Source organism: Neophocaena asiaeorientalis, unplaced genomic scaffold, assembly GCF_003031525.2.
Source record: "Neophocaena asiaeorientalis asiaeorientalis breed wild unplaced genomic scaffold, Neophocaena_asiaeorientalis_V1.1 scaffold155, whole genome shotgun sequence".
NCBI lineage: Eukaryota > Metazoa > Chordata > Mammalia > Artiodactyla > Phocoenidae > Neophocaena > Neophocaena asiaeorientalis.
In genome coordinates this window covers 1,293,198-1,321,167 of record NW_020173040.1, presented here as the reverse complement: position 1 = coordinate 1,321,167, position 27,970 = coordinate 1,293,198, and the positions used below count along the sequence as shown (strand labels likewise).

At 46.8% G+C, this 27,970-nt stretch overlaps 1 protein-coding gene across 3 annotated transcripts in view; it reads left to right on the top strand.

Annotated features, from left to right (window-relative positions):
- The window catches only part of WDR37 (WD repeat domain 37), a 53,937-nt gene extending 32,108 nt beyond the window's left edge, over positions 1–21,829 (top strand). For 2 of the 3 annotated variants that reach the window (XM_024742727.1, XM_024742726.1), the window contains exons 10-14: positions 2,955–3,195; positions 4,349–4,490; positions 15,771–15,905; positions 16,359–16,473; positions 19,337–21,829. In XM_024742727.1, the coding sequence (XP_024598495.1) occupies positions 2,955–3,195; positions 4,349–4,490; positions 15,771–15,905; positions 16,359–16,473; positions 19,337–19,468 (765 nt within the window). In that variant the 3' untranslated portion in view covers positions 19,469–21,829. The remainder of the gene's footprint in view (positions 1–2,954; positions 3,196–4,348; positions 4,491–15,770; positions 15,906–16,358; positions 16,474–19,336) is intronic. The other variant, XM_024742728.1, reaches the window with a different exon arrangement.
- The last annotated feature ends 6,141 nt before the right edge of the window (positions 21,830–27,970 follow it).

Here is a 27,970-nt window from a genome sequence, read left to right as displayed (position 1 = left end):
TTTTGTTTGTTGGAAGATTTTTAATCACAGTTTCAATTTCATTGCTTGTGATTAGTCTGTTCATATTTTCTGTTTTTTCCTGGTTCAGTCTCGGAAGGTTGTGCATTTCTAAGAATTTGTCCATTTCTTCCAGGTTGTCCATTTTATTGGCATATAGTTGCTTGTAGTAATCTCTCATGATCCTTTGTATTTCTGCAATGTCAGTTCCTTCTCCTTTCTCATTTGTAATTCTATTGATTTGAGTCTTCTCCCTTTTTTCCTTGATGAGTCTGGCTAATGGTTTATCAATTTTGATTATCTTCTCAAACTATCAGCTTTTAGTTTTATTGATCTTTGCTATCATTTCCTTCATTTCTTTTTCATTTATTTTTGATCTGATCTTTATGATTTCTATCCTTCTGCTAACTTTGGCTTTTGTTTGTTCTTCTTTCTCTAGTTCCTTTAGGTGTAAGCTTATATTGTTTATTTTAGATTTTTCTTGTTTCATGAGGTAGCCTTGTATAGGTATAAACTTTCCTCTTAAAACTGCGTTTGCTGCATCCCATAGGTTTTGGATTGTCATGTTTTCATTGTCATTTGTCTCTAGGTATTTTCTGATTTCCTCTTCGATTTCTTCAATGGTATGTTAGGGAAGTTTTCAACTATAATCTCTTCAAATATTTTCTCTGCTCCTTTCTCTCTCTCTTCTCCTTCTGGGGCCCATATCATGCGAATGTTGTTGCGTTTAATGTTGTCTCAGAGGTCTCTTAGGCTGTCTTCATTTCTTTTCATTCTTTTTTCTTTATTCTGTTCCACAGCAGTGTCTGCAGGCAGACTCTCAACCACTGCACCACCAGGGAAGCCCCCTCCATTCTTTTTCCGAGGTCCTGGATCATCTTCACTATCATTATTCTGAATTCTTTTTCTGGAATGTTGCCCCTCTCCACTTCATTTAGTTGTTTTTCTGGGGTTTTATCTTGTTCCTTCATCTGGTACATAGCCCTCTGCCTTTACATCTTGTCTATCTTTCTGTGAATGTCTCATGTGTGTAAAGTTTTAATGTTGGTAACAAAAGAGGTTGCATGTTGAGAAGAATGAATCCACAGGTTTAAACCACAAACCCCTCAGTTACATGCTTGCTTTTCCTGTAGGATACAGATGCACCTTCTTTGGATAATCACGCAGGGTCTTAGTTATCCTTTTTGGTGACTTGATCTTCCTAGTTTCTGTTGAGGGTGGCTTTTTGCTGTAGAGTCTACACACACTCAGCCCTTCCCTGTGCTGCTCCTGTGGGGGGAAGTTTCGCCAGCCAGAGGACGCTGAGTGATTTCATATAGTTGAGCAAACGTTAGGTTTCCATTTACGTTTTGGCTGTAATTGTTAGAGGATGATAGTAATCTTCCAGTTTTCATATCTCTGCCTGTGAATATTCCTTTAGTTTTTCTCTTTTTAATCCTTTTAAATGTTGTTTTATTTAGAGATGGGGTAAGTAATTAATGAATTCCAGTAATGAGTAGGAATGAGTTTTCTTTAGATAAGTGGTCTTAACAATTCATTTTTAATTCAGTGTATTATGTATTTAATTTTAATACAGATTTTTCCCTCGTGGAATTTCCAAACTGTCATGTGCTGTGCTTAATGCACGCGTTCACTCAAGAAACACTGAGCATTGGAGGAGGACAGGGCAGAGGTGTGCATGAAGACTGATGCTCAGAAAATGAGTTTACGTTGTATGGATTTCCTTTTCCAGATAAAATTTAAAAGGCACCAATTTTGTCAGAGGGAATATTACATATAATACTTAGATTAAAAAACTTAATAGTTTATTTAGAATGTAAGATTGACTTTATTTTCTTTAGGATTTTGTTTGTGTTGGATGCAGGGACTTTTCTTGCTTGAAAGTTGCTGCCTCAGGGCTTGGAGGTTCCCTGGGGGCCCCAGCTTGAATTTGAGATGTACCTGAGGTGTGGTCGGTGCTGGGACCACTCTGCAATCTGCCATGAAAGGAAGAGCAGGTGGTGCTCCCTCATTACTGCCCAGCCCGAGCCTTGTGCTTGGATGGGCAGCACTGGTTTTCTTAAGCTTTGCTGGCCAGTCTCGGCTCAGGTTACATCCCTCTATTGTGTGTGTATACATGACATACATCCGTGCGCTGTGTGTGTCTATGTGTGTGTATGCACGACATGTATTTCCATACCTATGACATCTGCTCCCATACCCATGTGTGTGCACTTGTGCCCAATGTGTGTCTGCCTCCCGCTGGCCCATATGCTCTGTGAGGCGGGGCCCCAGGCCCGCATCACCTCCTACACGAGTTCCACGTGGACATGCCAGGCAGCGGCCATCTCCCCTTCTATTCTGTGTGACCAGCATGTGGTCTGGCACCGTGTAAGCACCTGATAAATATTTGTTGAATGAATACACAGTATTTTCTTAAAGACCTGAAGCCTAGGGTGACTATTAGGTTTTTTCTTTTATCCTTAGCTTTTGACAAAAGATTATTGATAATGTAGGAAAATAAAGTGAACTCTCATGTCTATTAACATAGCAATAGAATTCTAAACGTGTTTTAAATAGGCTTCTGAGAACTGAATGTTCCTTTTTTTTTATTGTGACAAATTATTGATTTTCAGTTGTGTTTAGTTTTATTACATTTCTCTTAATCTGTGGTGAAAACTTAAAATGTTGAAAATCATTTTATTTTCCCCTTTTATTGGTTAGTGGAAATGAACTGTAGCTCATTTGATGTTGTAGCTACCTCATTTTTTCTTCTTATGTTTGGCCCAGGGTTTTAGCCAAGTAAGAGATGGTGAAGTTGATACACAGTCACTGAGCACCACTTAGTACCAGACACCCACTGGTGTTGGTCGTAACGTTGGTTAAGTCCTAGAAGGACAGACAGTAACAGTGCAGTTGTGCAGCTGTGTTTGGCAGCCTCAGGATTCCCAGGGAACCGCCTCTCTGCTCTCCCCCAGCAGCAGCTCTGTGGCGAGGACGAGGTGGAGTGCTCCGACAAGGACGAGCCCGATGCAGACGTGGACGCATCCAGCGACTGTCCCACCATCCGGGCGCCACTGACATCACTTAAGAGCCACCAGGGAGTCGTCATAGCCGCTGACTGGCTGGTTGGGGGCAAGCAGGCGGTGACGGCCTCGTGGGACAGAACGGCGAACCTGTATGACGTGGAGACGTCGGAACTTGTTCACTCCCTGACAGGTGTGCAGGCACTGCATTCCCGGTTGTGTGCAGACGACGTCTCGTCTAGAAGGACTCTTGGTTCTCCTGGTGCAGCTGTGATTTTCAGAGCTCCTTTATGATTAATAGAGCTGTTGGTAGTTAAATTTATCTTATCTTCGGGGGGGTTAATTGCATCTAGATACATGCAGTATCCAGACATTTGAATGTGGTTGTTGTATTAGTTTTCTTTTGCTTCATAACAAACTTCCACATGCTTAATGTCTTAAAATAGCATGAATATATCACATTGTGCCCCTGGGTCAGGAGTTCTGGGCACATGCTTGCTGACCCTCTGGTTCTCAGGGTGTCATGGGTGGAGTGAAGGTGTTGGTGGGGGCTATGCTCTCACCTGAGACCTGGGGTCCTCTTACTGCCTTTGGGAGGATTCCTTTTCTTGTGGCCCGTGACTGAGATCCCGTTTTCCTGCCTGTTGTCAGCTGGGGGCAGTTCTCAGCATCCAGAGGCTGCCCTCAGTCCCCCGTGGCCACTCCAGAGGCATCTCACCATGTGCTGTTGGCTTTCTTCTAGGCCAGCAGGAGAGCATCTCTGCCGGGACCCTTTGAAAGGGTCCACCTGACTAGGTCAGGCCCATCCAGGACAATCTTTCTTTTGATTAACTCAAAGCCATGTGATTTGGGGGCCTCAGTTATATCTTCAGAATCTCTTTTGCTTTAAAAATGTACCAAGATTACCAGAGCATTTGCAGGTTCTTCCCAAACACAGGACAGGAATCCTGCAGGGTGTGTACCAGGGCTGGGCATCTCTGGGCTGTCTCAGAGCTCTGCCCATCACAGGCCTTTGTGCGTGTTTATCGGTGAGTGCCTTTCCTCATTGAGTGATAAAGGTTGTGTTCTACCGAGTGCTCCACCTGTGTATTATTAGAGGTTATTCTGCAAGTGCGGAATTTGGAACTGTACTTATTTACACACTCGGCCTGTTGGAGATCTGCCTGACCTTCCAGCCATCGGTGTCAGGAGTGTCCCACCCATACTTGTCCTGCTCTTCCAAATGCACAAGGGGAAGGGACACGGGTCCCACCTCAACCCCACACACCATTCCCGCGACTCCTCTTACTGGCAGCATAGCAGGGGCCTGCCTCCCTGTGACCATCTGCCCTTCATCTCTGTCGCAGGGCACGATCAGGAGCTGACGCACTGCTGCACACACCCGACCCAGCGGCTGGTGGTGACCTCCTCTCGCGACACGACTTTCCGTCTGTGGGACTTCAGGGACCCTTCCATCCACTCCGTGAATGTTTTCCAGGGCCATACGGAGTGAGTCTCAGTTGCTTAGATGTCTCTTTTTAACTATTCGAGAAAGAAGTTTTGCAGGTAGACGTTAAGACTCAGTTCTTATTTTAATTTTCAGTGTTAATTTCCAACTCCACCATTTTTCAGAATGGCTACTCTTTCCCAAAACACTTAGCTCCATTTTGGAAGATTTCACTGATGTCCCCTCCTGAAACTGGAGGTGGGCAGGAGGCAGGGAAGGGCCAGGAAACGCTCGGGTCGTGGCGTGAACATCAGAGCAGTTCCCTGCCCCTTCTCGTCCTCGCGCTGGGCTCGTTCTTGTCTAGTCTTGACATCACGCATGTTTGCAGGGCTGTTCCGGGAGAGTGCCCACGTCCCACCCTCTGCCTGGTGGGCAGAGCTGCATCCCGACAGCTCGCCCCCCACACGCTTTTTCTCACCCCATGTGACCTTCCCACTGAGTGATGCCCAGCCTCCCAGCTTCTCGGCCTGCAGTCTGGCCCTCTCCCGGCGGCCCTGTGCAGCCCCCGCTGGCACTCCTGTCACCCGCAGCTCCCGACCATGTCCTGTCACCTGCCCCCGCTGTCCTGCAGGGTTCCTCCTGTACAGCAGCATGTCCGTAAAGGCCAGATCGCAGCCATATCAGCGAACGCTTCTTGGCAGATGAACCTGCTTGTCGGCTGCTCCAGTCTGATTTCCTGTCTTTGTCACACAGTCCTGTAAACGAATCCATTTTCTGTGTTTAATGTTAGGTACTAAATTTTAGATTTAATATTCAAAATTAATAAATGTTCAAAAGGAAGCCAGGACAGTGTTCTTCCAGAAGCTCGAGGTCAAGAGGTTGGTGTGTGCAGCCCCAGTGCCTGCCCAGCTGAGTGTGGGCTTCAGTGGGAAGGCCCTCATCTGTCGGAGGGGCGCGCTCCTGCTAGGGGGACCCCGGGCTCCCCCAAGTCCCTACCTCCTGTGGCCGGTCCTGTTTGAGGAGGGGGGATCCTGCTGGGGTGCCAGGGGCCTAGGAGCAGCTGCTCTTCCCTGCTTTTCAGGCAAGTCACTCAGGGCCCAGGGAGCAGAAGGGACCGTTTGGTCACAGTGCGCTGAACGAGCCAGGACTCTCTGCCCACACAGCCCTACTCCTTAGTCCGCACGTCTTTTTTCCACGTTCCTCATTTTAAAAGTTTAAGCATAACATAAAAGTTGAAAGAATAGTCAGCACATCCCCAATTACCCTTCTCCTAGGATCACCCATTTTAATTTCTCCACTTTTGCCTCTGTCTCTGCAGACACATGTGCAAAGGGCTGGATGTACAGCACGCACTCGTACTTTCTTTGGCTGAGCCTGTGTCTTTGAGAATAAGGACATTCTCTAAATATCATGGTATTGTTTCCACCTGAGAAAAATAAAAAACAGCCTGTGACAGCTTCTGACATCCAGCCTATGTTCACATTTATCCCTGTTGTCCTCAGAGAATCTTTTATGTTTTTTTAAGGTTCAATTGAGATTCATTCATTACATTTAGATACTATGTTCCTTGGTCTCTTTTAATCTGGGGCAGTTCCACCCATTTTGTTATCATTATTTTTTGTGACGTCGAGTTTGTGTGTGGAATGCAAGCCAGTCTCATGTGGAACGTGCACCCTCTGCATTTCTTCTGCGGCTTCCTTTCTGCCGGAAGTCTCATAGCCACTGCTGTGTGTGCCGCGTCCCACCCATCACTGCACGACTGGGGACGCTGGCCTGGACCACAGGTGGTGTCTGCCAGGTGTCCCCGCGACCGTGAGGGTTGACATGTTGAGGTGCATCTTGTTTCTCAGCAACCTTCCACCCAGTGAAAGGTCTGATGTCATCAAGGGTCCTTGCCTGAATCAGTTATTCCTTCGAGAGTTGGGAAAGGATGGTTTTGCTGATTCTGTCCTTTCTTCTTCCTGCGTAAGCTGGCGCTTTATTCATTGGCATGGTTGAGAGTTAGTGCAGCCTCGCGGACCCTCCTACTCTAGGGTGATGGGCCTTTGTGGCCGTGAGTATGAGCGATGCTCAGGCTGTGCCAGATTCACCGCCGAGCGCCCCATGGCTCCTCTTCCACAAGACCCTCACTCGGCCAACTTGCCGCCCTGGCCTGGCAGGCGTCTGTCCAGACTCACCCTGTGCCGTCCGCCCCAGTCTCCTCACTGAGCTGGCCCTGCTGGTGGTCCTGGACCGAGCAGAATCTGGCCGGAGATCCAGGGCGGGTGGAGGAGTCTCGCATGGAGGGCAGGCAGTCTGTCTTGTGGCGCACGGGCCTCTGCCCTGCTCGCTTGAGCCTCCTCTGCCGCACGGGGTAGGGTAGACCTGCGGGGGCAGAATCCAGGAGGCTCCCCTGGTGAGTGTGGAACACGGTGAGGACTCGGTGAGTCCTGATGGCCTCCTGCCCGTCTGTGGGTAAACCGAAGCAGGGTCCTCAAGATTGCCGGACTCTGAATTTGGTTCCAGGGAGCTCTGTCTCCATGTTATTTGAAGGGTCTTTTGGTCCCATTCTATTTTCAGTTGCTCTATTTAACTTCTGAAAGTTTTTATTTTTGTTTTGCACAAAAAGCCAAGAACTTACTTGTCTTACTGGGAGTCGATGGAAGAGCCTGGTGTAGCTTTGAGAGCATGGTAGCAGTGGCCTGTTCCCACCTGTCTTCTCTGATTGTGGAGGGTAGCAAGTACTGTGTCATGTTTAAAATACCTGTTTAATTGTTGGTCTGTTTTTGCAGCTGGTAGGTGTGTAAAACGATGGCTGTTTTGGAGAGAGACATGAGGAGCGTAACTGGGGATGAAGGACTTATTTCCAGTATGTGACACAGTTTCTTAGGTTTGTTTTTTCTAATGGGATCAGGAGTGGCTTAGAGTTGACAGGGTGCTGGGTCCACCCCTGGGGGCCTCTCCCAACCCCGACCTGAGACGTCGGTTCACACTTGAGTTCACTTTTACTACGAGGACACAGGAGCTTTTGGATGGTAATAGAATATACGTAAAGTACCGCTCTTAGGGTATTTACGTTTTCTCTTTTCTTGCTCTGTTAGGATGAGCTAGCATATTTCGTTGATGTGTAGATACAAACATCAGTTTTAAAAAGTTCTCTCTTTGGCACTAATTTCCTGCAGTAAGTGTCAGAGAAGGGGAATCTTCACCTTTTTTCAAGCCTTCGTGAATTGGTGGGCTGGCTGAGGGGCTGGCTTTTGTGTTTCCTGTCGACTTTACGGTTGCGGCTGCACTGGGGCCCACAGGCCTTGCAGAGGCTGCAGGCCGCGTGGTCAGCAGATGGGGCTGCAGGCTGTTCTCTCCCTTTTGGAACCACCATCCCATGTTACATCATCTGTAAGCCTCTGGGAATGACTGCAGTTTGGAAAAGCAGGAAGTGAGACATTTTACAGGCTTTCAGTTAAGGACTCTTCCTAGTCCCTGACTTGACTGCTGCCTTTTTGTGTCTGGCACGGGTCTTCTGGGGTCGAGCCATATGACACGTGGTATCCATGGAATGTACTCCCTTTGCACGGGGATGTAAGTGTGGACCCACGAAAAGGCATCCGTTATCAAAACCAGAGTAGAGGGAGCGCTCTTCACTTTGATCAGTCACATCTCCAAGCAGCTCCGGGTGTCCCGCCTCCCTTCACATCTGTAGGGATGCCCATGACCCCCCGTGCTTGTCCCCATCTGTCCACCAGCCCCAGCGTTGGCTGTCCTGCCTGCACTTCCAGCCAGAGACAGTTGAGATGTCCTCTCGGGAGCTCACTTCAGTGCCTGCAGAGCTTGCTCCTGGGCTGGGAGGTGACTGAGTTTTCTGGGATGGTTTTCTTGATCCTTTTAACCCGATTCTTTTCTGAACATTAAAAGCAACACTCAGAAGTGCTGTTCTCAGGAGCGTTGCTGTTCTTTCCTTGTGTCACCCTAAAAAGTCCACGTGGAATGTTTTCAGTGGATCGTCACTTAAACAGAGGCTGTATTTCTTAAAATTACGTGACCACATGTTTCACATTACTGTGATGTGGAACACACTTCGGAAAAGCCTATCTTAGTGCGTATTTTCATTTATAGGAACTAAGCACAAATTCTTTAGTAAAGTATGTTAGACTCTCACATCTTTCATAATGTGAATAATTCACTTACCTATATGGGTAATTTGAATTTTCTGTGTTGCGTTTTCTTAAGGCAAGATGTAGTGGTATAGGCTTCAACATGACTGGCTTAGTTCTGCAGTCCAGTTTCTCTGGGAGCTGGGGGAGAGTTTATTTTTCCCTTTTCATTTTCTTTTACCAGGTCTTCGTTACTGGGTGTGGGATCTTTAGTTGTGGCATGTGGGATCTAATTCCCTGACCAGGGTTCGAACCCGGTCCCCTGCTTTGGGAGCACAGAGTCTTAACCACTGGACCACCAGGGAAGTCCCCTATGCCTTTTTGAGAAAGTAGGGTTTCAGATGTTACACTTCACTGTAAGATAAAAATCTTTAGTCAAATGGATCCCCTTGAGATTTGTGCTGCATTATTTTTGGTGGGTAGAGAGGGCTCCCAGATGGAAGGTCTGTTTTAAGGTTTTCCTCATAAATTTTTAGAAAAGACAAAAAATGAACCCTTTTCTTTTTTGGTATGTTATGTTTATTTTCACTCTGTATTATGAAATTTCTTCATTATATTAGGAATTTTAACATAACAGGATATACTTAGTGGAATTGGGGGGCTGTATTATTAGACTAGCTTTTAGTGGCCCAAGGTGTACCAATTTGCATGAAAAGTAATTTTAGAAATCTTATATAACAAACTTTTCCTAATAGTGGGAATTGTAATGTGTACTATTCTTGGAAATAATAGAAATGTTTAATTGGAAAAATTTGGAATGTCACAGGAATTTCAACTATTGGCAGTTTCTGTCTTATGTATTTCTGTCATCAGCTGGAATTGAAATCCAGTGCTTTTTATCTGAAATGAGCTAAATCCTTATGTATTCATGTGTTTTCCACCTGACAGTGTAACTCAGGGAGTGAGCCACTTCAAGACAGCCTGGTGGGGACAGTGCCTCGGCTCCTCTGCATACCTTGCGCTCAGTCGGTGGGGCTGGACTTTGACCTTGTGGGCTGTGGATACAGAGACGTTCCTGAAAGTGGCTCTACTATAACAAAACCTATACTTAGGTTAAAACCACTGCTGCTCTTGAGAGATGCCCGTGTAGACTGTCCTCTAAAGCAGGGGTCTCCAACCCCTGGGCCGCAGACTGGTATGGGTCCGCGGCCTGTTAGGAACCGGCCCGCACAGCAGGAGGCAAGCGGCGGGCAAGCAAAGCTTCATCTGCTGCTCCCCGTCGCTCCCATTACCGCCTGAACAAACCGCCCCCCTCCCCGCCCCGTGGAAAAATTGTCTTCCATGTAACTGGTCCCTGGTGCCAAAAAGGCTGGGGACTGCTGCTCTAAAGGGAGGCTCCTGATCCCTCTCCTCCCAGCACCGCTGCCTCCTGTGGAGCTTGGTAGAGTCGTCACCACCCCCCGCCCCCCGTTTTTTAGCTTCATTTTGTTTTGTTTCAATTGCTATAAAAAGGGACTGACAGTTGAGGCAGTCACTGGTCATTAAGCTTCCCCTGTGGGTGGCCGATGACTCCAGTCTGTACCCAGCTGACAGTATTTACACGTGCGAATAAGCTCTGGCATTGAAAATATCTGAAATCAGCTCAACGCGGGTAAAATATCTGAGACTGCAAAGTTTTTTGTCTCTTTCTTTTTTGCCTTAATTCTTTTCATATGATTTTAACTTCATCCCCCAAATGTGAACTTAGGTACTTTCTTGTCTAAAGAAAGTAAGACATGGCATCTAACAAAAACTTGGTTTAAAAAAGTTTAGCGATTATAATGATTGCTTTAAACTTATGACATTTTCATATGCTTCTCTTGCCAGATACCCAGAGATCTAAATTCTAGATCTTATGCTTACGAAGGTGAAAGTAGCTTTGAATTTTGTGTCGTGCTGTTGACAGTTTTCTTTATGCTAGTTTTTTTTTTTAAATTAATTAATTCATTTATTTTTGGCTGTGTTGGGTCTTCGTTTCTGTGCGACGGCTTTCCCCAGTTGCGGCGAGCGGGGGCCACTCTTCATCGCGGTGCGCTGGCCTCTCACTGTCGCGGCCTCTCATTGCGGAGCACAAGCTCCAGACGCACAGGCTCAGTAGTTGTGGCTCATGGGCCTAGTTGCTCCGCGGCATGTGGGATCTTCCCAGACCAGGGCTCGAACCCATGTCCCCTGCATTGGCAGGCAGATTCTCAACCACTGTGCCACCAGGGAAGCCCTATGCTAAGTTTTAAAGAGGAAAAGTGTTTTGACAGTGTGATACTTTTAACTGGGTGGTGGTTCGATTTAACTGTTGAATTCTGTGCTTGGTCAGCGACACAGCGTGTGTGCAGGCCTGTGCTGGAGGCGGGCGGCAGGTAGGGGTGGTTGGCAGACCTCTGCGCTGGGCTGAGAGTCTGTCATTCCTGGTCTTGGTCTTCAGCCCTCGTCTGTGATGAGGAGGAGGAACAGGGGTAGCAATGACTGCTGGAGGAAGGAGAGGCCTGGGGCACCACAGGGGCCTCAGAACTCGAACCTGAACTCCCCCCAGTTTACAGCCCCTTCTCCACATGCCTGGGAGTCTGCTTCTGTCTTCTGTTCGCTTGGGTAGATTGAAAACAGTTTCATTTGGGGAAGTGTAGAGACTTATGTAATTTCTGGCAATAGATGGTTGATATCTGAGGTTACCATCAAGCCAAGGCTGACAGCGTGAACTCCCCATAAATTGCCCCGTTTCCAATTTTCTCAGCTCTGTTTGCCTAAAGACTCTGCTCAAATTCTTAGAGACTGGAGTGGCAGCCATGGTCTCAGAAATGTGATCTGACTGCAGTGGTTATGAATCAGTGGATGTTTGTCTTGTCATAGAAGTGGGCAGAGGGCATGAGTGGTGGTGCGCGGCAGCTGCCGGGTGGGCGTGTGCACCTTGCACACGTGGGCACTGTGTGGAAAGATCTTGGGAGTGTCTCTGTCAGCGGCTGAGGAGCCATCTCCTTCTTGCCCGCTCACCTTGGCTTTAGAGGTAGGTAGTGGATATACAGTAATTTAGTTACTGATCCCTGGTGATACATTTAAAAGTTGTTTGAAATTCAAGAGATAGTTTTGAAAAGTAAGAGGAGATTTCATATTTCTCCATTTATCCTTTTTAAATTCCTCATTGAAGAAGGGCTGATTAGTAACTAATAAAAATAAGGACTTAAGGAAATTAGTGCATTTAAATGCCTCTTTGTTATGAGCTGATTGCTTCACTTTTCGTTGAGGTGACCCAGAGCAGCATCGTCAGGTTATTCACACAGATGGACACCTTCCCGACTGCGTTGTTACAGCCTCACTGAGACCTACCCGAGGCACGTCTGGACCTGACACAAGTGTTGGCAGGACCCCCTGAGCGACGGCGAGCAGTGAGCAGAGTGGGGAGGGGGCAGCTGCCGGGCAGAGCCTGGCTTTGGGAGGTGGTAGTGACGGCGGGAGGTTAGTCTTGGCTTACGTTACACAGACACACACACACACACACACACACACATATCACGGTCTGTGCAGCCTGTAACACTTCTGGACAGACACGTTTACACGTGCATGTATATGTTTCTGCACACACGTCATATTCCGTGCAGCCTGTGTCACTTCTGTTGGGAACTCCACACGGTTCTGAGGCACATTTGCACACGACCTCGGGCTGTCAGGACCCTCTGGCACCTGTTGTCCAGCGTTAGGGGAGTCACCCCACACTCTGGTGGGAGAGTCGCTTCGGGTGGACTCCTCGTTTTACCAGCGAAGGAGAGGTGCCTTCCCAGCCCCGGACCATCCCCACAGACGCAGGCTGGGCCCTCTGGCTCCAACTTTGCAATTTAGGGCCAATCTACTAACGTATTTGAGAGTAAAAATCTTGTAGTTCCTAATATATTTCTGACTTTTATCTTATGAATAGGGCTTGTTTATATCATACTACTTTCAAAACTTATGAACAGATGTTTTCCTTTTGGAAGATTTAAAAAATAAACCTTTGAAATTCTTTACTTCCCAATTTTTATGCACAGAATCATGTCACATTGATACTGGGACATTGGCTATTAATTGATGAGCATGTAAGCAGATAAACTCTTGGGCTCAGAAAATCAGGGGATGGAGCGTTAAAAAACTTGAGGGAGATCACTCACCCCCCCCTCATTTAAGTGGAATACGTTCCTCTCAGATTTCTTTAAATTATTGATATAATTGCAGCACTCAAATCTGACTTACGGTTGACTGTTACATTGTTTGGTAAGAATGAAATCACGACTAGGTTTCACAGAAAGGAAATCAGAGTCGTGACCCTTGATACTGCAAGTGTGAAGTTATTATATCAACCTTACTGATTTTAACTTCTCTGTAATCATTTTAAATCAGGTTGTGTGGACCTGTCATCTTTGAATAATCTGTGGAGAAGGTTCTTATTAATTTGGTTAATAAAATGCTGAGGAGAATTTAGCCTAGTAAGAGCAGTGCTGTTTTGACTCACCCCTTGGAGCCCCTCTCTGTGGCCATGGCGGGCACGTCCCCAGAGCTCTGGCATGGGTGCTGTTGGTGGGAGTGTTGGTGTTAGGACAGAGCCCGGCCCTGCAGCGCACCTGTGTCCTCCGCCAGCGCGGGCTGTGGGGACGTTGTCACGTGCCCCCTCTGTTGCGTGTTCTCTTGTGGGAAGCAGGACCAGGCACGCGAGAGGTGTGCAGTCTGTTGAGGAAGCAGTTCTGTGGTTCAGGCCTGTCGCGAGGTGAGTTGGGAAACTCGACTGACCCTGGAGAGGGCGGCTGGAGAGAAAATAACAAGTGAGACCGAGGCCCTGCACGCTATGTACGCTACCTGCTTTCTTCCAGGAGCAGTTGGACTTTAAGTCCTGAAAAATTATGTGTGATGCAAAACTGACTTTTCCTTTGAATGTTTTTTATCTCAGGGTCTGCTCTTTTGGGAGCCGGCCCTCAAGGATTCTCCAGAAGTGTGTTTCATTTGGAGATGAGTTTTCTGTTTCTCATTCAGGCATCAGAGATCTTGAAACAGGAGACATGAGTCTCTTAACTTCTGAAGAGCACTCCTGATCGGAAGGGCAGTGCTCTCTGAGATTCTGGGTGTTGCCGAAGACTTGTTACTCTGTGGGACGTTTAGCTTGGAAGACACAGCTTGGAAGCCAGTGGTCAGGAAGGAAGGCGGTGGCCCGAGCCCCTGCAAGCAGCACCAGTCACAACAGGTCTCCTGTGTGCGGGTGCGGAAAGGCCTTCTGGTCCATGTGTCATGTCACATCTGTGGGACTGCCCTTCACGTGCCCTGCCGCGATCCTAAGCAGGCGAGAGCCACCCGATGCCTCCTGGGGTCTCCCCAAAGGTGGAAGAGCCACAAAGGTTCAGCCTGGGTCCCTGTTTCTGGAGCATTTGCTCCTCTGGCTTGTACTTCAGGTGGGAAAGTGTCACTTTGCTCCGTCGGAAGCTACGTCCTAAGAAATAGAGATAGGAGCCCTGCAGACGTTGCCCAGCGTGGAGCCAGAGGAGTCGCTCGCTGCCTCCGTGTCTCCCAGGCTGGCATTTTCCACATCATGTATTTCCTTACTTTGCCGGAAAATTTCAGCAGAGTGTTACACAAAGCAGCCATGTCTCTGTGTGGTGGGGGGACAGCTGTCAGTCCTAAAGAGGAGCGCGAGCTCTCTGGACGCTCTGTTGATTGAGGCCCATGGAGGGAGCGGAACGTTCCAGGCTGTGCAGTGTGTGTGGTGAGTAGGTGCCGCACCGTCAGCTGGAGGCACACACACAGCTGCTCTCGGCAGCAAGATAAATGAGGCAGTGGGAGCTTGGCGGAGCCGAGCCTTCCCACCCGCCCCTGAGGGACCTGCGTCGGAGGGGCCTTTAGAAGGATGGCCTCACCAGCTTCTCCGTTTGATGCCCTACAATACCTGTCAGGGTCGTGATTTATTGAAAACCTGATGTCTTTCAGCATTTCGTTAACATAGAGTTAGACGAGCTTTTGTGGGGACTTTTTCCCACTAATTTAGTAGAATGTTAACTGAAATTTAACTTGGCCAAACCTCCTGAGGCCTCGAGTCCACAGAGAAATCACAGGCAGCAGAGGCATCTGCCCCCAGAGCCTGGCCAATGGCCGAGCTGCTCAGACAGTGCTGTGCCTTGGCCCTAAGGGGCAGCAACACCTCGTTTCGGCTCAAGCCCTTATGGTGTCCTTGTTCTTCAGATAGGGAGTTCGGGTGGGTCATCAGGTTGCTGTTCGTTTTTACCTTCACTTCTGCCTTTCTCTCTGTGGCACACGTGGTCTTTGATTTTAACATAGTGCCCTCCATCCATCCACGTTGTCAGAAGTGGCAGGATTTCATTCCTTTTCATGGCTGAGTAACATTCCATTGTATGTATGTGTGTATATATATATATATATATATATATATATATATATATATATACCACGTCCTCTTTATCCATTCATCTGTTGATGGACACTTAGGTTGCTTCCATGTCCTGGCTATTGTAAATTATGCTGCTATGAACATTGGGATGCATGTGTCTTTTTGAATTAGTGTTTCTGTTTTTTTTCAGATAAATACCCAGGAGTGAAATTGCTGGATCACATGGTAGTTCTGTCTTTAATTGTTTGAGGAACTTCCGCACTGTTTTCCATAGTGGCTTTACCAATTACATTCCTGCAAGGGTTCCCTTTTCTCCACATCCTCTCCCTCTCTCTTGTCTTTTTGATGACAGCCATTGTAACAGGTGTGAGGTGATAGCTTATTGTGGTTTGATTTGCATTTCCCTGATGATTAGTGATGTTGAGCAAATTTTCATGGGCCTATTGGCCATTTGTAAACCTTTCTTGGAGAAGAGTTTGTTCATATCTTTTTTTAAACTGGTTTTTGTTCTTGTTGGAATGATATTTTTTCCCGCGTTCTGATTAAATTGATTGAAAGTTGGAGTTGGGATGGATTTTTTTTTTTAATCGTCTGCTGTATAGAGATTTTGGCAGGTTCTGTCTAATCTAGTCCATCTCCTCTGGGAGCCTTTTCTTGCTCCGTTGCCTGGAGAAGTTGAGGTTGAGTAGGAGAGGTCAGCTGCGCTCAGTTGCATGCCCAGTGGAGGTTTAGGCGGGAGGGCCAGTGAGCGGGGTACACGACTCACAGCGTCCGCATCTCCACCCACCTGCCAGCGGGCCTCTGGCAGCAAGAGCATGTGTCTGTTACGCAGTGTGGATGGGAACTTCCTGACGAGGTTCTGACCCTGTGTCCTTTACTTGCAGCACCGTGACCTCTGCCGTGTTCACCGTAGGAGATAACGTGGTTTCCGGCAGCGACGACCGCACCGTGAAGGTCTGGGACTTGAAGAACATGAGGTCCCCCATCGCGACCATCCGCACGGACTCTGCCATCAACAGGTGACAGTGGTCCTCCTCATGTGAACCCTTAGTGTGGCTTGAAGGGGGCCTTGTGGCTTGTGTCTGCTTCATGTAAATTTGTGTTTACTTGGTAGAGCCCTGGGAAAAGTGGTTTAGACTCCCGGGAAAGTATTTTTATTGATTCTCTAATGCATATCCAGTATTCTATAAATACTGAAACTTAGGTGTAAAATCATGTTGGTGTATTGAGCTTTGTAAGAATAAGAATGAGCCATTTATGGCCAAAGGTTACTGAGTAGTACATACGTGTAAGTTACATGTAAGTAACTTGGCCTGTTTCCTGATGCCCTAGGCAGATAATTCCTGTGGTTTGCTGGTGTGATTTGCCTTGAAGTGTGAATAGTATGAAATCCCTTATTGCATCATAATCTATAAACTCAGAAACTTGTGCTGTCATTGTTTTGTATGTAACCTGATTTTATCTCTTTGAAGGATCAATGTGTGCGTTGGCCAAAAAATCATTGCCCTCCCCCACGACAACCGCCAGGTGAGGCTGTTTGACATGTCGGGTGTGCGGCTGGCGAGGCTCCCACGCAGCAGTCGGCAGGTACGTGCTGGGGCCGAGCCTGTTCACAGGGAGCCTGGGGTCCTGGGCCCAGCATCACTGATGGATGGGAACTCCCAGCCAGTCTGGGCGTGTCCAGTGCTCCAATAGCCCTTCACAAAAAGAAAGAAATTAATTCTAACAGTGTATTTTATTTAACCAAATGCATCTGAAATAACATAATTTCAACAGATAGTCAATAGAAAAATATTCACGATTTTTACACCCATTTTCTTACTAAGTCTTTGGTTGCTGGGTTTCCATTGGAAGTACTTAGTCTGTATTTGGAGTGCATAAAATTGAAAGCTGGAAACGTTGCCTGATACCTGAGCTGAGCGGCAGCTTTTAAGTTTAAACTGAGATAATCAGGCTTTCAGTTCCTGGTCTCCCCGCTGCATTTCAGAACTCCCTGGGCACAGCAGCTGAACTCACCGCCGGGCAGGCGTGTGTCGTTGTCCTGTGGGGGCGGTGGTTGTGGGTCCTGGGGGCACCTTTCCGTGGCGGTCATGTCTCCATTTAGATGCACTTTCTCGTGAGGCAGGGGTTGCTCCTGGTTCATCTCGGACGGTGCAGTGCAGGAGCCGGACTCGCTGGGGAGCCTGGGGCTCCGCAGCACCAGCTCAGACCTGCTGAGTCAGCATATGGGTGGGGGGGGCATCTGGGAACCTGGGCAAGTCCAAGTTCAGGGCCCAGTCTCAGCGCCAGGGGGCAGCAGGTGGAGCTATAGTGGACGAAGCCCCTGCTTTTGGGCAGCACCCACAGGCTCTGCTCCATGGAGCCCACACACACCACTCTCTCCCTGGCTTCCTTCGGCCTTTTCTACATTCACAGTGGAAGCTGTGTGGTGGGTCAGCCAGTCCCTTGTTGTTTCCAACAGGGTCTGTGCCTGACTCTGCAGTCAGTGAGTGTGTCTGCACCCCCAGTCTCCTCCGCTGCTCCTCCGCCTTGTCCTGGGCAAAACCTCGCAGCAGTTGCTGAGCCGTGGGCCCAGGGCGGTTTTGGAGGCAGGCTGGCAGGTAGATTGGTAGACAGGGAAGACATCTCTGCTGTAAGTGGCACCAGCTTCCCAGAGGTCCTCTGTCCTTCAGACAAAGCCGTGTCTTCCCTTTTGCAGCTCTTACGTGTACCGTCCCAAGTTAGTTGTGGAGCTTTGTTTTCTTTGAGTGCACTTCATAGACAAACTACTCACGAAATTAGAATAACTCAGGAAAGCTTCACCACCCCAACAAAGCCATGAATTGCTTGTCCAGGCAACTTCACATTTGCGAACTGCTGGGTATCACCGACGCAGCACCTAAGCTGCACCTTAACTGAATAGGATTCTCTCTCTTAGGTGGGACTGAGTGTTAAATAGAACAGCTGTACAGCGTGTGAGGTCTGCGTTCTGACCCAGGAGCCCAGGTCCCTTCATGGCTTTGAGAATCTTCTCCCTCAAGAAAGAGGGAGTTCCAAGCAGTTCTTCGTGGTACTAATTCCATGGAGACAGTTTTGTTTTTAATTGTCTGTAAACATTCAGCCTTGTAGGAATTGTAGAATTCTGTTGTGCTTGAATTAATTTCCTCCTAAAGTGGTAGGTGAAATAGATTTATTTATTTTGCTTTCTTTTTTTTCTTGGCTGCATTGGGTCTTTGTTGTTGCGCATGGGCTTTCTCTAGTTGTGGCAGGCGAGGGCTACTCTTCGTTGCGGTGCACGGGCTTCTCGTTGCAGTGGTTTCTCTTGTTGTGGAGCCCGGGATTCAGTAGTTGCAGCACGGGGGCTCAGTAGTTGTGGCTTACAGGCTTAGTTGCTCCATGGCATGTAGGATCTTCCCGGACCAGGGCTCGAACCTGTGTCCCCTGGATTAGCAGGCAGATTCTTAACCACTGTGCCACCAGGGAAGTCCTGAGAGTTTCTTTTACTTACAGAATTTCTGTCAGTTTTTCTGAATCCTACCTCTTGTACCTGTTGTATAATATTATAGTAACATGTTAGTGTATGTATCTGCTATAAATTTTCCAAGTAATCTGCAATATTTTTTCCAACATTCTGATATTTAACTGAATCCCTGAAGGTGGTGGGAATCTACTTGAAAGGCCATCTATTTTATCCTTGTTTTATTTGGCACCAAAGGTATATTTCTAGCTCCTTTATTACCTGAGCCGATTATTTGTTAAAGTGGTATTTGGGGTCTTTGAGTGAATTTTATTTACTGTTTCCCACGTCACCCAGCCTCATTTATTCATTAAAAATTTCCAAAGTGACCATTTATGTATTCTTCCTGTTTTGACTGTGATCTGACTGCTTTTTTTAAAAAATAAATTTATTTATTTATCTATTTATTTTTGGCTGCATTGGGTATTTGTTGCTGCACGTGGCCTTCTCTAGTTGCGGCGAGCGGGGGCCACTCTTCGTTGCGGTGCACGGGCTTCTCATTGCAGTGGCTTCTCTTGTCGCGGAGCTCAGGCTCTAGGTGCGCAGTAGTTGTGGCATGTGGGCTCAGGAGTTGTGGATCGTGGGCTCCAGAGTGCAGGCTCAGTGGTTGTGGCGCATGGGCTTAGTTGCTCCGCGGCATGTGGGGTCTTCCTGGACCAGGGCTTGAACCCGTGTCCCCTGCATTGGCAGGCAGATTCTTAACCACTGCGCCACCAGGGGAGCCCTGACTCCTTTTCTTGAAGAAAGAATCCTGAGGCGCTGGTGAGCCTCAATGAGTTCATCCGTGTTCTGACCCCTCATTTCGTGGAGGCTTCTCCACCACCAACACAGGAGGTGTCACTTGGACTAATTGTGTTCATGGCTCTCATTTCCGTTGGGTCGTTTGGGCGTGTGTGGTTCATCTGGTCCTGCTTGGGGAGCCCTGCTCTGACTGTGCTGTGTGCTTGGTCGCAGGGCCACAGGAGGATGGTGTGCGGCTCGGCCTGGAGTGAGGACCATCCCGTGTGCAACCTGTTCACCTGTGGCTTTGACCGGCAGGCCATTGGCTGGAACATCAACATCCCTGCACTGCTGCAGGAGAAGTGAGGGCACCGTTCTGAGGCTCCTCGGCAGCCAGGGACTGCGACTGCCGGCTCGCCTGGCGCTGGGGAGCCGTTGCTGTGGGTGCTGGATGCTGAGCAGGAGATGTGTGCTCTCTCCAAGCTGTACCCAGCCTGCATGAAGCGTCCAGAGTGTGCCCCTGTTGTTTATTTCTGTGTTGTGTGTGTTGGCATCACGGGCCGTAGAGGTGAAGCCCCTCCCGCGGCTGTTGGTGTTGAGTCCCTGGGTGTGTTGGGGTGACAGGAGGTCGTGGTGTCTGCGCAAGTGAAACATGAACCCTGTTCTCACTGGGAGGTGTCAGTGGTCTCCACGTTTCTGGAACGATGATCTGCTTCTGCCTTATCCTGGCAGGAGCGAGCAGGGACCTCATGCTCAGGTCTGTGTGGGGTTCCAGCGTGTGTTAACTCAGCTTCACGTCTGTGTTCTGTTACAGTTCTGTAAAATCAACTTGGATTTTAGAAGTTAAAAAAAGCATAGAATGTTGAATTTGCAACATTTGGATAGTTTATTTTGAAAAGAAAGAGTTTCTGCTCTTTTTATAGAAAATCATTTCAATCTCCTGAAGTCTCATGCTAGCAAATTCTAAAATTTAATGATTCTAATCACTGATTCCAGGTATTAAGCAAAATTTAAAGCACTTTAGTTTATAGCTATGGTTATAAACAGTTTTTAGAAGTTTCAAATGACTTATCCATTGAATGTGACTTGACCTTTCTAGAAGGCCCTGCTGCCTGAAAACAAACCTTATTTATTTTCTACACCTTGGGTTTGCATGTTTCCAAGTGGGTTCACTTTCTGGGTGGTATTTGAGAGCCAATAATGCAAATAAATGAGTACTACCTCAAAAGCAAAGTATTTGGAAAACTTGGGGTGTCACTGTTACCTGGTTCATGCACTTTTTGATCTAGAGCTGGAACATGAGTTCGTTCAGAAGGCAGGAGAGGCCAGCGCAGCCCACGTACCTGAAGAGGAAAGGCTCCTTCCTCACTAGCTGCCAGCTCCCAGGGACGGGTGGCTCTCGGTGCCCCCTCTGCCAGGGAGTCTGTCAGTCTCTCCTTCTTGGGACTTTCTACCTGGTGTTCGTGAGCCATGTTTCTTGTTGAGTTACAGTCTGATAACGAGACATCTCAGTGCCCCCCCCCCCCCGTCACATATGTAACCCTTGGAGGCCAGCGCTGGGACAGGCACTGGAGGGTGACATTGGAAATGATCATGATGGCCCAGTCCTGGTCACCGCTTCCGTTTTGTGATGTCGCGGGCAGAGCGTCCCTAGAGATGGTGACTCGCCCATGGCTCCCTTTGCCTCAGGGCCTGCGGTAGACCATCTCAAGCCTCTTGCCCTGGGTCGTCGGGTCTCGTTCTGAGATGACTCCTGGCTGGGCAGGAGGGTGGGGCCGGGGAGAACCAGAGCGAGGGACAGACAGCAAGAGTTTTAGGGCAGCTTTATAACAATAGCAGCTCAAGAGCTGGTTATTAGAGTCTGACATTCCCCAACGCCAGGGTCAGGACGGTGCAGGCTGCCGCCTGCCCTTCTGGGGTCTCCACAGCAGGGCTGTCCACACATGCCAGCTCCTCTTCTGCTTCAGTCTCACGTCTGAGTGTCTTAGAATTACTTTTGGAAACGTTGGGAAATGTCTGCAGGTCGCTAAGCCAGATGAAAGAACCAGATCTCTGCTGGATTAAAAAATTGGGAGCGTGTAAACACATGTGTATGCGGCCACGTGGCCTGTGCAGACGAGGCTCCGCTTGCAGCCGTGTCTCCCTTGCCCCCTCCCCGTTCCTGCCCAGGGCTCGGCCCTTCTCAGGAGCAGGACCCGCTGCCATGGCTGAGAGGGATGTCTTCAGGCATCGTGAAGGAGATGGGGGTAGTGAGTGTGTGTGTGTGCACGTGTGAATGTCCGCAGGTTTGTGCATGTGTGTGCCTGAAATGAAGTTGTGTGACCAGCTGCCTTGATCATATCTGAAATAGTGTTTGGAAGTGGAATTGGTTTTGTCCATGTGCCGACATGTCCAGAATTTCATTTAATAACAAAGAGATGGGTGGTTACTGAAAACTGTGTTGATGGAGAATTTCATGAGAGGTATGTTGTTGGATGAAGGGGCGCCCTTTCTCAACCACTGCACATCAGCTTATGCAGAGCCAAAATCTGTACCTATTTTGGAATCTGAAGAATCCTATGTAAGTCATCTGTTGCTTAAATCTGTGAAAAGTTTCTTTTGGGGAGAAGGTGTGCATTTATCAGTGTTGTGTAGAAGCAGTTGTTTTCATTGTGTTGATGTAATTGTTTTTAAGTGTTCAGTGTCTTCGATGCGGTATGAAATTCATTAAAAATCCATGTTCTGTAACTACTGTTGTAAAAGTGTTGTTATTAGGAGTCTCTTTTTTTTATTATTTTGCCTTTTTTTCATGTTTTTGCTTTGGTAAAGCATTGTTAATGACTATTGAACATCACAATGATATAGAAGGTAAACAAATTATAGTATTGCCCACTTAAAAAATTTTAATTTTAGACTTAAAAACTCAATTGTGTTATATTTTCTATCTGTTATGCTATAATTTAATGATCCACATTACACTTCTCCATTCCTGCATCACCACCCCAAAATTTCTGAGGGGAGTTAACAATTTGACAAAATACAGGCATTTGCCAAAGTTCCTCAGAGTTTCATAAGATGCTTGTCCTGTTCTTACTACAGTTAAGCTTGTTGGAAAGTTGAAAAAAAATTGCAGTAAGAGAACATAGGCCTGTTTTCCATGGGAGAATGCAAATTAGGATTGGCTGCAGCCGCCTGTTCACCGTTCTGTTCTCACCCATGTGGATGGAGCTGTACCTGTCCTGGGAGCCCCGGCAGGTGGCAGGGCTCTGCCTGGCGTTTCTTGCCTGCCCCAGCCCTGCCTCGAACCAGGAGGCCTCGCCACCCACCTTGCATGGGCCTCAGGGGCACGTTCAGTTCCCAGAGGGCAGAGATTCTCCACGATTACTCCCTCACCTTACTCTTCAAAAACATGTGAGTATTGTCTAGATTTCATAATTATATCTTCAGTTACATTTAAAAGTTTGCATATTAGTGTAAAGAATTAAGAAGGCAAGACTTGCTTTGATTTCATCACAGTGCCATTAAGACGTGTCTCCCTCATCTATAGGTTTTCTGTTTTCCCTTAATAAGTTAGAAGTCAAGGAAGTTATTCCAAAAATCGGGAGCACCTCTGTTTTATATGCAGCATACGATATGTAGTCCATATCATGGGAAGAGGCTGAAAAGGAAATCATAAAAATGCTGTGAGTTTAAAATCAAATTTATTAAAACGATCTTTAAGCAGCTTTTGGTCAAAATGCAAGTAGATTGAGCAGCCCTTTGGCACCCTGAGGGCTGTGTGCCGTGTGGGCTGGGGCAGAGTCACAAGGGGCTGCTGCAGTCAGTTTGGTCCAGGAGGCGTTTCCAGAGAGATGACATTCAAACTGGAGCCTGAAGTTTGACGAAAGTGTCAGCAAATGAAAGGGGGGGTGAGAATAAGTGGGGGAGGGCGCCCCTGATGGAGGTGCTTGAACAGGCCTTGGGAAGAGTGGGTTTACTCCACATGCGCCAGGCACTTTGGCATGATGGGGCGGGGGTCTGGTTCCATGGGATTTGTGCTGAGGGGTGAGCTGGGGCAGCAGGGTGGGGAGGGCAGGGCTCTTTATCCCACAGTCAGGACAATTCACAGGCTCCCGTCATTGCGAGCACACAGGCATCCCGCGGTACCTAAAGGACGCTCAAGTGTGTGACAAGAATCCTCCCCCCCCACAATGGTATGGGAATGTGTTGGGAAATTTCAGCCACAGTTTAGAGACTCAGGTATTTTACTCCCTACTGCTGGGCCTCTTGTCACCACCGCCCCACAACTGTGTCCTCCCACCTGGGTGCCAAGCGAGCCATCGTTTTATGCTCCACTAACCCAAACGGGGCCGTCAGGATCCCTCCTGGGAAATTTTGGAACTAGAACTGAGAAAGTCCGTCTCTCTCCAGTAGTTCGTCTTCGTGAAAATAATGCCAAGTGCTTCAGAGTGTGAAGGGAATATAACTATAATTCTGTGCTCGGCAAGACTTCCTTGAGGAATGTGTGTGCAATGATGGCTTGGGGAATAAACAAAAGCAGATTTCACCAGTACTCCTTCCCTAAGGGAACTTCTCAAGGAGGAACCGTAAGAAGAAAAAGTCATGAAGGAATGGTTCAAAATGGGCCAGTGCGCCGGCGGACATCTGGGCCAAATTACGCCTGACTGGAGCTTGTGGTTTAAATGTCCATTTTTGTTTGGCTGGGGATTTGAAAGATTAAGTCTTTAAGTTATTAAATATTTATAGAGACATTTCAAGGGTAACCACAAAGAAAAAAAAAACACTTTAGAAAGGTAAAAAAGAAATGATTAAAAGTTACTGTAAGGGGCTGGGAAATGTAAATAAGAACTAGGCAAAAGTGACTTTTTAGCGTATTTCTTTTTGTAGTTTTAAAAATTTCAGAACCATTGAAATATATCACCCAGTATCTGAAAAGTTCCCATTTTATGCTAGCAACAAAAACATAAGGTACCTATTGGGAAAAATGTGACAAAAATAAAAAGAGGCTTGAAATCATCCATGGGAATATTTTAAAGCTTTAACATAGACATTTAAAAAGACAAATACAGTGACAGACCATCATGTTCATTGATAGGAAGAGTCAGTATTGTAAAAATGTCAGTTCTCCTCATACTGGCAAGTAGATTCAATGCAATTCCAATCCAAATCACCCCAGGGTTTTTTGAGGAATTGGACAATCTGGTTCCTAAATGTATTAGAACAAAGGCCAGAGTTAAGATGCTCAAGAAGAGAAAAGAGGAGGTGAGAAAGGAGAAGGAAAAAAAAAAAGATTACCTCAAGCCTGGCAGGGCTACAGTAAATACATGGAGGGGTTCATACAAGGATGGGGGATTGACCAGTAGAGCAGAAAGAAATCAAAATCGATTCATGCGTATATGAAAACCTGAAATATTTCAGCTCATATAATCACAGATCAGTGAGGAGAAAGTGGCTATTTAATTAATGGTTTTAGTACTACTGGTTATTCATGTGGAAGAAGGTAAGGAATTTGGATCCCTACCTCACACCAAAAGAAAATCAATTCCAGCATTATATGTTAAAGGCAAAACACTAACATTAAAAAAAAAAGAATATTTTTATGACTTTGTGTTTATTAAACAACTACCTAAAAATGCATTAATACCAGAAAAGATTGATACATTCAACTACATGAAAAATGAAAAGATCTGTGTATTAAAGGACTCCTTATAAGGCTGAAACAGTAGGCCACAGAGTGGTTGCAACATATAATTCACAAAGGGTTAGCATCCCAGACAGCGCACAACAGAATCCGAGAGAATGGGGGAACTGGGTGGCAGACGTGAATAGGTACGTCACAAGAGAGAAAACATAAATATTGTTGGTTTGGATATGAAAGGATATGGCAAATCAGAAGCACTCTCTTGTATGTCTGGACTTGTGCAGTCACTCGGTGTGTAGTAGGGACACAGTTTATTAAAGTGTCATGTCGGGAGTCCTTGCCTGTCTATTGAAATGAAGATTCCTGGGTCCAACCCCAGAGCCACTGACTCAGAATCTCTTGGGTTAGGATTTAAGAAGCTGCATTTTACACAGGCTTTCGTTTGTTTAAGCTCCTGTGCAGTTTGAGAGCTGCCGTCCTGGAGAACCTTTTGCACTTGTGCACCAGGGGACATATGCAAGGTCGTAGCAGCAAACACGGGACAACCCAACACACATCAACAGGGACTGGCAAGCAAATCATGGTACGTCTACACAGCAAGATGAGTGACCCACATGCAGCTACGTGCAACTGTTGATATGTATGAAACCTTGTGAGGCACGAGTCAGCCCAGCCACACGCGTGTGATGATGGCTAAGTATTTCATGTGATGAAAACCCAGTGTTCCAAATGGTCGTCTCGGGGCCAGGAGAGGGGGTGGGGTAGGAGGAAAGGGTGGGATCAGGAAGGGCCCAGAGTTGGCAATGTCCAGTTCCTGATTTGGACAGTGGACACACAAGTGTGTGTTCCAGTTTTCACACTTTATAACAAGTATCTCTACAAATATTCCTTTAGTGTATCTAATATCATATTATCAAAAGAGTAATGTAAACAATTCTAAAGAGAAAGTGTGTGCTATTCCAGAGATGGATCAAGTGAATGCTGGTAAAATGGGGAAATTTGGAGTAATATTTTTGACTATGTCAGTCTCAAGCTTATTGCATAACCCTATTTTCTTTTTCGCTTACAAACACGTAGTTTTATTCTAAAATGTCTGATTTTAAGTCAGTGTGTACCTTCCATGGGAGGAAACGCAAAGCCAATTTTATTCCAAGATAATGTTCTTGAAAAACAACCGTCACCAAGGAAATTGTCAAAAGGCAGAGTGTTATGCTGTCAAAATTGGGTTGTTGTCAAATACATTTTGGAAATCCTGGCTTTAAAGTGGGAAATGTAATAAGGATTTCATTTACCAGGTGTGATCGTAAAACAATAAAAGTTTTCTTATGTTGCTCATAAAATGGGGACTGAAGGTAATTTCAAATCTAGGAGACAGTCCAAAAATTGTGTTGAGCAGGTGCCACGTGTCAGAATAAGAATTTTTATTCTCACAGTCTGTGTTTTGGGGAAAGAAGCATTTATTTGGCTAGGTGGATAAGTTCTGATATATTTGCTGAAATATAATCAGTTTATAAATATAATGTATATGCATTACTAATATCTTCTAGCTCTGAATTGATTCTCAATAAATAAAAATGTCCTACTGGTTAACTTTTTTTTTTTTGCGGTACGCGGGCCCCTCACTGTTGCGGCCTCTCCTGCTGCGGAGCACAGGCTTCGGACGCGGAGGCTCAGCGGCCGTGGCTCACGGGCCCAGCCGCTCCGCGGCATGTGGGATCCTCCCGGACCGGGGCACGAACCCGTGTCCCCTGCATCGGCAGGTGGACTCTCAACCACTGCGCCACCAGGGAAGCCCCCTACTCGTGAACTTTTAATTTTCTTTTTCAGTGATAAAATTAATTGTATATATTCTATAACTAATCCATCTCTGGTATTATATGAACCTGATTTTCCTTTTTTTAGAAAAGATTTTATTGTGGTCTAACTGTGTAAAATACACTGAACATATTTTGACATATTCTCCCACGAAATCACCACCACAATCAACGTAGTGCAGTTAGAACCCAAAAAGGTTTACTCATACCTGTGCATTCCCTGCCTCCTGTGCCTCCATACCCCCATCCCTGTAGGCACTGGTCTTCTTCCTGTCACTAAATATTGGTTTGCGGGACTTCCCTGGTGGCACAGTGGTTAAGAATCCGCCTGCCAATGCAGGGAACACTGGTTTGAGCCCTGGTCCAGGAAAAGATCCCACATGCCACGGAGCAACTAAGCCCATGCGCCACAACTACTGAGCCCATGTGCCACGACCACTGAAGCCCGCACACCTAGAGCCCATGCTCTGCAGCAAAGAAAAGTCACCGCAATGAGAAGCCCGTGCACCGCAAAGAAGAGTAGACCCCGCTCACCGCAGCTAGAGAGAAAGCCCGTGTGCAGCAGTGAAGGCCTAATGCAGCCATAAATAAATAGGAAGGGAGGAAAGGAAAGGAAAGGGAAGGGAAGGAAGATTGGTTTGCATTTCCCAGAATTTTATATAAATGCAGTTATATGGTCTGTACTTATTTACTTGTTTTTGCCTTTCATTCAGAAAAATTGTTTTGAGATTATTTTGTGTTATTGCCTGTATCAATAATTTATTCCTTTTTATTGCTGAGTAGTATTTCACGTATGAATGTGTCACATTGTTTATCCATTCAGTTTCTGGCTGTTACAAATAAAGCTGGTATGAACATTTATGGTAGAGTCTTTGTATTCACATATACTTTCAGTTTTCTTGGGTAAATAAATACCTAGGAGTGTAATGGCTGGACCATATGGTTAGAATATTTTTAGCTTTTTAAAAAACTCCCATGCAGTTTTCCAAGGTGGTTGTACTGGAGACTCTGGTTTCTGCTCTGACGTGTAAAGAGCTTGGCGATTGTCTCTCCTTCCCACATAGCAAGATGAAAGGTGAACAAACAAATCATTGATATTTCTTAGGTCTCGTAGAGGACTGAGGGTCAGAGGGCAAAACCACTGCTCCAAAAACTGGAAAGACAGATGGGCGATTCAGAGACTCACAGCTTGCGAGAAGCAGAAGCTTCTGGAGCTGGATGAGTTGGGCCCTTAAGTGGTAACCTGATGAACTGCTGAGCGTGGGCTGGCTTGAGATAAAGACCCCAGGGGCCACCGCACTTCACCGGTTAGGTTTCCAGGAGCTCCAAGTTCCCATCGTGAATATCAGAGGAAAGTTCCCTCACCTTTGGTCATAAGCCCAGAGCTAGCTCCACCACAGACGCCTCCTCGCCAAGGGAGATGCTTCCCCAGAG